An 11,900-nucleotide genomic window follows, 5' to 3' on the forward strand; every position below is an offset into this window, starting at 1 on the left:
CAACAACAACAACAACAACAACAACAATCGCAGCAGCAACAACAACAGCCGCAGCAGACGTCATCGCAGGCTGCGGCGGGCATGTGCTCGACAATCCTACATCGCCCAATCAGAATCCAGGAGTCCGTGACCAAGTCGCCGATGCCGCAGCAGAGCACCATCCACAAGAGCCCGACCCCCATACCCGTTTATCAAAGACCCGGGAAACTCATCACCGACTACCCTCAAAGGCGTAAAAACCAGGGTGTAGACTTCAACAACCTCATACTCCTTACCAAGAGCGCGATGAAGGTCAGACGTAACCAGATCAAGGGACCGAAGAAGAGTCTCGCCGAGGCCGCCACTAGCAGACTCCTACAATCCTCGAACACCTCGACCGCAGCCACCGTAGTAGCAGCAGCTGCAGCCGTCAAACCCAATACTTCGACGAGCCGGTGGTTGGATAAGGGATCACAGCCGGTAACCGCGAGCACTCGTGACAATCACTTAACCCCGGGTGCCTGACTCTCCGTCGTACCCCACGTCTTGCTAAGCCGTATTTAATAAACCCGTGAAATTTAATAAAGATCCCGGTAACGGAGTCGGTGGCTGACTAAAAGAGAGAGAGAGAGAGAGAGAACGGGGTTAAATAACTTGATTATTATTATCTCAATAATATATAATTGAACCATCGCTTGCCTTTTTAGCCCCAAGACTTCCTTAATAGCCAATTCTAAGGCTTTAAAAGAGCTTAAAAGGACATTTAACGAAACGCTATTTACATTATTATTAAAGTTAATGCGAACTTACTAACTCCGAAAGCTGTGAAATTTTAAAGCGGAATTGTTTTTTGTTGTTTGTTTTTTTGTTTTTCGTTTTTAATCTTGTCATTGCAAGATTTAAAAAGCAGCAAGGCATTATAAGCTCAAATTAAATTTAAACATTGAAATTTATTTGCAAATAACATTCGCAAATATCTTTATAAACAATAAATAGGGATTCTAATATTTCGATATAGTTTTACAAAATTATATTATAATTGACAGATGCAATACCAAGTTGTAATTTCCTATCATACCTTCATTTTATTATTAATTTTCCAAACTTTACATTTCCAAACAACTTTGAACAATACTAAATTTATTTACAAATTTCATATCTAATATTATTCTCGGCCAAACATGTCATCGTCGAACGGAGATTTAAATATATATTATTGGATTAATTTAAATTAAATTTATTTAAATTCTCCTGTACCTCAAATTTACGTCTAAAGGATGAAAGAACAACAGAATCCAATTAATTTCTTACGTACATTTTTAAAGAATTAGTCAGAGAAGTTTAACTATTCCTTTAAATATCACAAAATTGTTTTCAGAATTTCCCTAAAAACTTCTACTTTCGAATTTGTAAAAAAAAAATTCTTATATAAAATATTTATCTTATTAAACTATTGAAAAATGGCCCTTTGCTGAAAGTCTATTTTCTTCTTATTTTCAATACTTGACTTTTACTATTGAACGATTAGGTATTTATTTAAGTAATAATATAATATATTCATGTTATTCTAAATTATTTTACAATTTAACGACCGTACAATTAATAATAGTATTAGAGAACTCAAAGACTTTTGTAATTGAAAAAATCCTTAATTTAGAATAAAACTTAAATAATACTCTTTTATCGTAGAAAAATATCGTAATATGCGCTCATCATATTAATTCGCCATTGTTGAAAAATACAATTGATGTATTTATAGTGAACAAAAAAAAAATAATTAAATATTACTTTATTTAATTGTTAGGAGATAATCTATTTGGATTTTACTAAGTTATTTTACGTCGTTGGAAAGCGACAGCAATAGGTCACATAATTCTATTGCAAATAATTAATTAATTAATTAATTAATTAACAATAGTGCTGAAAAATACTGATTTTTTATTATTTTTTTTTTTATTTTTTAATTTTTTAATTTTTTATTTCACATTATTTATTGGACTGCGGCTTGTAAAGAAATTTTATCGACTAAACTTTATTCGCAAATCCAAGTATTCGATGATTAATTTTGACTGTATTATCGGCATTTATCCGAAGTGAAATGCAAATAAATAATTCTATTACATTATCGCGCTAGTTAGCACCTTCAATTCTACCCTTTTCGAATTATAAATATATTTATCGTCGCGCTTATGTAAGTCTAAAGCTGAGAAATTATTTAACTCGTGTTCTTATTTCCCAATCTCTCCTATTATTGTAAATCTATTATTAAGCATCTTGGATGTATCAATCGCTACAATCTTTATTTATATGCCGGTAATAAGCTTGAAATTTTCATTATAATTTTTATAACAAATACGATGCCGTAAAAATAGTATGCCACTGATTGTAATTCATTTACATATAAATACTCGGGTTTTAATTTTTTTTTTTTTTTTTTTTTTTTTTTTTTTTTTTTTTTTTTTTTTTTTTTTTTTTATTAAATTGCAAATTTTAAAACAACACGAGAATATAAAAGTATATAATTATTTTTCAATATAATATAATGAAAATGTGAATTCGCTTTATATATTTTATGCCATAATCTAATTAGTATTTTAATTAAAGTTAGCATTATTCGAATTTATATTTAAATTGGTTTTCACAGTAAAGAATACATTTATGGCATTACACGTATAACCTTCCCGAATAACGAAAATCTAATCTGTGCTAAATTTAAAGAGCTAAAAAACTAAAATAAAAGAGAGAGAGAGAGACAGAGAGAGAGAGAGAGAGAATAGACTAGATATATTTCAATCATAAAGAATATAAAAATTTTCAAATATTTCCAAAATGTATTGAAAGTATGCTTCGTTCGCGTCTACCGATATCCGACAATTAATGCTAAATTATAACTCATTATTCATTTTGAGGAAATATTTTTTAATTTCGACACCGTATATTCTTGATATATATGATTTTTAAATTGCATTCGAATACGATAACAGAAAAGAATTTTCCATTATACTTATTTTTAAAATAGTTCATTCTATACATGCCCTTTTTATATATTTTTTATTATATTATATTATAAATTTTTATATTATATTATAAAGAAAATTCTGTATTGAAAAATGAATTGGTGAATGAATCCGTATAATGTCGATTCGATGCATATTCATACCCAATTAGCATTATTTTAGTCGTTGTCAAAGGATATTGCAATTAATTTCTTATGCTTTCCATTTTGTTTTTGTTTTGTTTTTTTTTTTCAATAATTTAGGAAAATCCATAAAAGATGGAACGAAAACAAAAACATTTCAAATTATTCGAGATTGAATTATTTATACGAAACATTTTTGCTCTCTCTTTTGTTTTTTTCTTTTTTTTTTTTTTTTGTTTTTTTTTTATTACGTCAACGCTCACAAGACGTTTATGATTAACAATAATTATTGCAGTCACATTAATAAGAACATTGCTAAAATTTAACGTTAATTTAATGCATTAATAAGCACATTTGCATCGCAAATATCTTTATTTCTACAAAGAAAATTGATTGGTTTTTGTTTTATTATTTAACGAGATCGATAATCTATAAAATTACGAAACTTAAGAAATTTTTGCCAACAACTAAATCAATAATAAATAATCCTGTGGCTCGACTTGAATTGATTCCACTACATCCGTTCGATAAATATAACATCGGCCGCAACAAGCACTTTGAAATATTTAATCAACTCCGAGGGCTATGCAAGGGCCAACGGTCAGTCGCTGTCAAGCAAATAACTACTAACCATCGTGCGAGCAAACTATCGGCCATCGAACATTTTCTAATTTACGAACTCAATAACGTAACGTGAATTCAATGCGCCGATGAACATTAGCTCCGTCGGCAGCCGAGCACTTGTCCATTCCCATACGGCGGCAGCTCCCCTTTCGAGTGCACCGGCTACGAGAATTCCAGCGAACCGTCGCTTCATCCCGTCCTTTTCATTCCCTTTCTATTCCCGTTCCATTACCGTTCCATTCCCGTTTCATTCCCGTTTCATTCCCGTTTCATTCCCGTTTCATTCCCGTTTCATTCCCGTTTCATTCCCGTTCGATCATAAGATTCGATCGTAAGTCACTTCGGCGACGTCGGCGATTTTAGTAGAACGAGCCCGGTATGGTAAGACGCGCTCTTACTTGGCCAACGGTCATCCCGAATTTTTCCCTGCATTGCCGGCGTCACTTCACTGCCTCCCCCCCCCCCCCACCCACCCACCCACCGCACCGGTGATAAACCACGGAGATCGGACCCCTCACGCGGCAAGTCAACCTCGCTTACCAATGTGAAACGAAATTTTGTCGGGCGGACAGCGCAGAGAACGAGAGTACCTGACCGTGTGCACGAGCATCCCGCGCTCGGCACATGGACGCAGGTTCGGGAGCAAAGAATCACCGGAGGACGAGGCCGGGGGCTCGGAGACGCCCGGGACCAAGCGCCTCTACAGGGACGTGCTTGGTGGGAATCAAATCGAGGAGGCGGCTGGTTTCGAGGGGAGGTACGACGAGCTCGAGAGGCAGGCCATGGAGCAGTACAGGACGTCCGAGGAGTGCCTCGCGCTTCGATACCAAGTACTCCTAGCATAATAAGCACTTTTAGCTTGATTGTACCGCAGCTCAAAAGCCCTGAATTTTCTTTTTTACTTCTCTTTTATTTTTCCTTTTTGTTTTGTTTTGTTTGTTTGTTTGTTTGTTTGTTTGTTGCTGTTGTTTGTTGTTTTTTTTAAGCAACGTTACGTTATACTTCAGAGGCGAGCGTGGATGCATAGGCTTTATCAAATTCATTATACATGCTAGTGGTCGGTGATGTGGTGGAGGAGGGGGAATGAAGAGAGTGATTGAGGAGATGGGGAGGGGACCTTATAGAGTTACGAATTGATAAAGAATGTTTATAAACAGATTGTAAACTTTCCTTCGAGAATTTTTCCCCAATTACATGCTGTTGTGTTGGTCGCCATTGGAGCGCGAGACCTCCGACTTTATATTGGCTTCAATTGGTTTGTCATAATCTTAATAATATAAGTCATTGCTTTGTAATTAAATTATAATTAAAAGCGAAAATGTATTTCACGCTGGGTAAACGCTTAGCGGCAGACCGCGTCCTCGTTTATATAAGAGCTCTTTCAATTACGAATACGAATAATAAGTAATAAATTGCAATTTTATAAACAACAGCGCTCTCGTTCAATCTGATGATTTTTCAGTCAATTTTATTCGTATTAACTTTCATATCTGTTAAATCTGGTCATCGCGTTCATCGTGATATTCGGCCGTGGCAATCGAGTTAATTGCACATTTATCGCCGATAAACTCTAATTTCTAATTAAATAAATTCAGATGTGAGATATGCTGATGCAATGACGATAAACATAAAACTTAACAAATTCCATAAAAAAAGTGTAAAGAATTTCAATTATTTGCATGCGTGAAAGTAGAGGATTTTTTTTTTTTTTTTTTTTTTTTAATTGTTTTTCTTTGTATTTCTCTTCTCTCTCTCTCTCTCTCTCTCTCTCTCCCTCTCTCTCTCTCAAGTTAAAATACATTAGAAATAATTAATATAAGTTTTTTTAAATTTTCATCCAATTAAAGCATATTTCATTTACACAATTGAAATATGAATTTCTTTAAATAAAATAGTTTAATGCAAATTTCAATGAAATTTCAATTGTTATCCGTCAAAATATTGCCTTTAATTGAAATAAAAATACTTGAAATAACAAAATATTTGAAACTTCGTAGTTTATTCTTTAATATTAGATAAAGCAAAATATTTATAGTACAAACCGAATTCTAAACAATCATTATAAACTTTTATATTTATCATTATGAAAAACTCATTTTTACGAATATCAATGCTTTAAAAAACAAATTTTAATTTGTTTGGCTATTTCGATTATCGAATTAATTTTTTTATATTGAACTTTATATTGATTAAAATCGTACCAAAAAACCGAGTAAAAATTTCATTAAGAATAATTTCTTTAAAATCGCTTTTACATCATATAAAATTTATGCATCGTCCATTTTTCCTAAACTTATCGTGACATATTGAGAAAAATTAATAAATGTCATTTTAGTTATAACAATATGTTCACGAACACTTATACATAATGATCATAGAATGTATTTGCAAATATTTAGCACATACTATTATATATTAGATATACTATATATTTAATATATAATTACTCGCACATACTTATATATTTTAAACACAAAATTCACATAAAAACTAAATCTATATGCATCTAATATTTAATCTTGTAATATTCATAAAAAAATTTATTGCTTTTTCACGTTGGCTTAAATCAATAATATATTTCGAAATTTCTCTGCTGATAATTTTATGAACAACGGCTCGCCTTACACAAAAATAAATATTTCAATGAAATGTGGCAGAAAACATTTTGTCGTTTATATTACAGTGATGTTGTAAAACAAACATTTTCCAATAAAAATTTATTTTACTATAACCTTCAATTTTTAATTTAATTAATGAAAAAAAAAGAAAAGAAAAGAAATTTAATACAAAGATACGCTGAACTACTGTTAATATTATTTTGATTATTTCTATATATTCTTTCACGAAATATCGTTTATAAAGAGCTACAGATTAATTAATCATCCATTGTTATTAAAAAAAAAAAATTATAATCGACTGATCGAAATTAATCCATCTGGCAATTCATCTTATCATACAACTATGCCTAAAATATTAAGAATGTTACGTCTAAATATATTCTTTATACGATCAAAGCATTTCATGGGATACAAAAGTTATATGAATTACAAAAATACAAAAAAAACTACATTTCTAACATACTTTTCAGTTTTAGGCAAAGATTAAAGAACAAAAATATTTATTTAGGTTTTGCAATTATTTTCATTGATGCTGTATGTTATTTAATAATAGTAATAATATATGAAGAAGAATAGAAGAAAGTTGAATTATAGAATTGAATAAGAAATGAAAAATATATTCACTTTAGTATAATAGTTTATATATCTTTTATTTTATAACAAAATATTCTCCTACTTGGCGCATTCCTATTTTCGATCTTATATTTAGACTAATTTATTATTTCTCTACCTCTTTCCCATCATTTAGTCTTCTTCTTTTTTTTTTTTCTTTTTTTCTTTTTTTTTTTTTTTTTTTGCCTCTTCTTTCATTCCCTTTTTCCTCTTCCTTTGTCATCTTACTCTATAATTATAATCGCTAAGATTAAAAACCTTAGTTGAAATGATGTGTACATACATAATGTCGTATCATTTTCTCCCGCTTCCTACCTAAATAAAATAATAACAACATCGTGAAAAGGAATATTTCTATTTATAAAGAAAAAAAAAGAGTAATCGAGTTAATAAGTAGGCTATTTAACAGAATTGCTTTGTTCGTAGTTGGACAGGAAGGGGAAACTTCCAGCACTACATGTTACTATGTACTCGCAAATAATAACTCTACTTCTTTCTTATATAGGATACTATAAATATACTTTCTTAGAATAATAGAAATAGATGTCTATAATAATATATAATTAAATAGATATTCCTAAAATACTTTTCCTATCGGAAATTGTAAATTATGAAGAATAAACAGACGTTTCGTTTGTTGACTTTTTACCTCTCTTACTTAAAAATACAAATATATATACTACGCGGTCATCTGCATTATTAGTCAAAAGTTTAAAATTATTACGCATTTATTTACATATAAAGCAAGAACGATTAGTATGAAAATTTATAATAAACTTATTTATCTTGGTATTTAAAATATAATTATAGACTTTAGAATATAATTATTCCCAAGTTCGCATTAATTCAACATTAATAATCAATTATGATATTTTCCCAGATGAGAACAAATTTCAACTTTTAAAACTGAAAACAAAAACAAAAAATCTTGAATTTCATACAATTTGCATGCATGAGAAAGCAGTTCAGAGCTCAATTCATACAATTTTAACATAATGATAGTTGGTGTTGTTTCAGTGACACGGCAATTTTTTGTCACGATCTTGGCCCTTTCTTTGTCCAACCCCATCTTCCATTTGATGAAGTAATGCTCCAAATTTAGACTCATCTTAATGTATCAGCAGTCTGAAATAAAGTGAACGGAAATCATTTCATTAAATTTTCGAAAATAAACAAGCATGATTTACTCGAAATTCCAATCCTCATAAATTGTTCGAATTTTTATAAATGACAAAACTTCCAAGTAAACTTGCTGCTCATTGAATTAAAATACAATAACACAAAGAAAAATAATAAAATACTTTAATTCTCTTATTTCATGACTTTCATCGTCTTGATAATAATACGTAGAGATCCGAAACATCTTTTAAATTTAGTTCAATTTAATTTAGATGTACACTTAATTATCGGTAAATAAGTTTCCAATAATATAAGTCTGCAATTTCGATAAACTATATCCAAATCTGAATCTGATTCCAAATAATCAATTACTTTATTTTAAAGAAAAATGTTTAATTACAGTTTGAAATTCACTATTTTCATTTTCCTCGCTTTGAAAGTTTGCCGAATGTAATGCCGAACGCATCCATTCTAGCTAAAGTTTAACAAAACTTTATTGGATAAACAGTAATTTGTCATCTACGGTGTCATTAAATTGATTAAACATTAACTTATGCTAAATTGTCAAAACTCCTTTGAGTAAAATGTTAGTGGTACGTTGGCAATTATTAATTAATAAAATATTTTCCATCTGCGAACGATTTATTCCGAATATTAGCTCATACAAAATTTCTATTTTAAAACGAGTATTTACAAATTTAATATTCATCAAACATCAAATCCATATCAAATCTATTACATATCAATTAACGAAATGGCAAATAAAATCATTAACACAATTAACTGGCTTTTTCTCATTTTTTATATAGTCAGACATCGCAAATATTGTTCTAAAATATTTTGAACATCTTATACAGAGTTTTTCAAAACAAATTTACATTTATTTACAAAATTTTATTGAAATAATATCGATAATTAAACTGTTTGTTAACAATTTTTAACAATCTTTATTGATTATTTAAAATAATCATTAATTACAATTGAATTTCTTAAGACGCTATTGCAAGCTAAATTTAATTACATATAATATTTCATATTAGAAAATAAACTTTAAAATTTTTTTAATTAAAATTTTTTTCAAAATAATATGAGACATTTTTTAAAAAAAAAATACATTTATTAAAATATGCAATAGAACAAAATGAAAAAGAAAAAAGAAAATTAATTTATTTTCTCATATTATATAATAATAAATTACGAATAATTATTCTTTTATTTCAAGTAATTCTATCTTTTAACTTATAAAATAAACGAAATTTCTGAAACGGAATGACAAGTTATACAAATCAAAACTATCATAATAGCCGTCTTCGCTTAGATAATCTACGATTATATAATTTTTAAACTAAATTTTATTAAATTATTTATTTATTTATTTATACGACGTAACTTGACGACATAACTCTTATTTTTTTAATAAAACATGAATAATTAGTTACAATCTACATTAAAAAAAAAAAAAAAAAAAAATCTTCTCTTTAACAAAATGTATTTAAATTAAATGTCTCATGATTTATTATAATTTGTATAAACGTAAGTTATATTTCGTAAGATATATGTGACGCTCATTATAGCTCATATACAGAGTAATATTTGTAGCAAATATAATTTATTTAGAATTCCATTTGTAATAAGGTAATAAAAAAGTATTGCATAAATAATATCATAGAATTACATATAAGACAAAAGTGTGCGTGTGTGTTTGTGTGTATATATGTATATTATATATATATATATATATAATTTCTTAATATTATTTAAGCGCCTAAAGAAATAAATCCAATTAAATCATATATAAAATATAATATTTTAATATTTGTGCTTAATTAGTATTTTGTATTTGCTAAAAAAATATTCTTCGGGTGCTTTCAATTGTAAGATTTTAATTTTAAAATTAATATTCTGTTCTGATAAACTATAATAACATATCAACTTATAAATAACGTTTTGTTAATTGGAAAATTAACAACTTATTTCACAATTGAATTTGTTTTTCACCATTACAATTGCAACTAATAAATCTTTTATAAATATAGTATATGTAAATGAAAACTTTTTTTTTTTTTTTATAAAACTTTATTTTGTATAATTATTTCACGTAATAACGATAACGAAGGCTTTTAGTAATGTGCTGCATCTGAAAATCGTTTAAATTTTGAATTTAAATAACAAATTGCATTCACCGGTTATATTATATTATTTTTATGTAATTATAAATTATTATAATAGAAGAAATTGTATATAAAAAATATTCGAGTAACGAGGATAATTTTGTAAAATGTATTTAAATGATACTTTAATTATTTATAAATCTAATACTCAGGAACTAGAGCAACAGGCCATGGAACAGTACAGAAATGCTGAAAGCTCCGAAAGCATTAATATGGAATTCGAGAGTCATTCGTTAAATCCTCAAAACGACGGCGAAGGAGTCAATAACATTGCCAACGATGACGTCAATCCAGAGACTCGCGAATGCTCATCGGGGTTTGGAAAGTACAATCATTCAAAAAAAGCTCTCGTCGACGACGAAAAAGGTAAAGCGTGTATATTAATATAAAAAAAAAAAAAAAAAAAAAAAAAAAAAAAAAAAAAAAAAAAAAAAAAAAAATAGAAAAAAACTTAATAACTTTACTTGAAATTATGTCTATAACTAAAAGCAATCGGGTAATATCTATTGTTGCAATTATTTTCATTACTTTGCCTTCCGCTTATATATTAATATCAGTAAATAACAAAAACAAAAGTATAAAAAAAAATTATGTTTGAAAAAAAAAAAAAAAACGTTGGTACAAAATAATTATTATAAATTATTATTAAGCAAGAAAAGAAAGAAAGTAATTAATAGATTATAACTTTCATTATATTTGTTATATTTGAGCAACAAACATATATTATATACAGTTATTCAATACAATTGAATGTCATTAGCATTAAATTTTGAAAGTTTTAACTATTTGAATAACAATAATCTAAAAATCTATTCTTTATAATAATAAAAAAATGTTCATTCATATTCTCAAATGGAAAATGTAAATCTTACTTGTGTAATTAAACAAAAAAATATTTAATTTGAATTTTTTATACCTATAATCGGATGATATTAAACACTTTTATATAAAATAATATGATTTTCAATAATTGATTTTGCATTTTTTTTTTTTTTTTTTTACGAAGAAACACGTAAATTATGCTATACATTGCGCAAATTATCATAATTATTTACAACGTATATGATAACAATTTACAACACCGTGATTCATAATAACGAATCTTGTTAACGCGCTTTATGTTACATAACCCATATTTCAATGTGATAAATTCTAATTACAGTCATTAAAATGCTTGTAAAACTAAAAATATATTAGACTAATAATTATTTTATTTATATTTCTTGCTTCCAATACAAGAATGTAAATACAAAGATACTATAAATAATAGAAATTATCATTCGCACTAAATATTTTCTCTAATTTTAAATTTTATATACAAGATCCTTAATCTTTACATACGCATGGTTCATAAATTTTTACAATAATTTAAAATGAATATATACGAAAATTTAGGTTTAAATAAAAATATTATTTCTAATGTCATCATTTTTTATCAAAAAAAAAAAAGAAAAAAAAAAGAAAAAAAACGATTTGTAAGTAACAAACAAGAGAATCAGACAAAACTTTACTATCTTTACTCGGACATAATACATCAGACAAAACTTTACTAACTTTCAATTGTTTTCAATTGTTAGCTTCGTTTGAATAAATAAACGTTCGAAAGAGTGAGTTTTCTTTTGCAGCCACCTCGTCACA

General features: G+C 27.9%; 1 protein-coding gene across 1 annotated transcript in view; it reads left to right on the forward strand.

The window, feature by feature from the left end:
• LOC105363677 (uncharacterized) overlaps window positions 1-11,900 on the forward strand; it is a 52,081-nt gene that overhangs the window by 5,998 nt on the left and 34,183 nt on the right. The window contains exons 2-4 of the mRNA XM_011501428.1: window positions 34-459; window positions 4,315-4,572; window positions 10,415-10,628. Of these exons, the coding sequence (XP_011499730.1) occupies window positions 34-459; window positions 4,315-4,572; window positions 10,415-10,628 (898 nt within the window). The remainder of the gene's footprint in view (window positions 1-33; window positions 460-4,314; window positions 4,573-10,414; window positions 10,629-11,900) is intronic.

Source organism: Ceratosolen solmsi, unplaced genomic scaffold, assembly GCF_000503995.2.
Source record: "Ceratosolen solmsi marchali unplaced genomic scaffold, CerSol_1.0 scaffold3, whole genome shotgun sequence".
Taxonomy (NCBI): domain Eukaryota; kingdom Metazoa; phylum Arthropoda; class Insecta; order Hymenoptera; family Agaonidae; genus Ceratosolen; species Ceratosolen solmsi.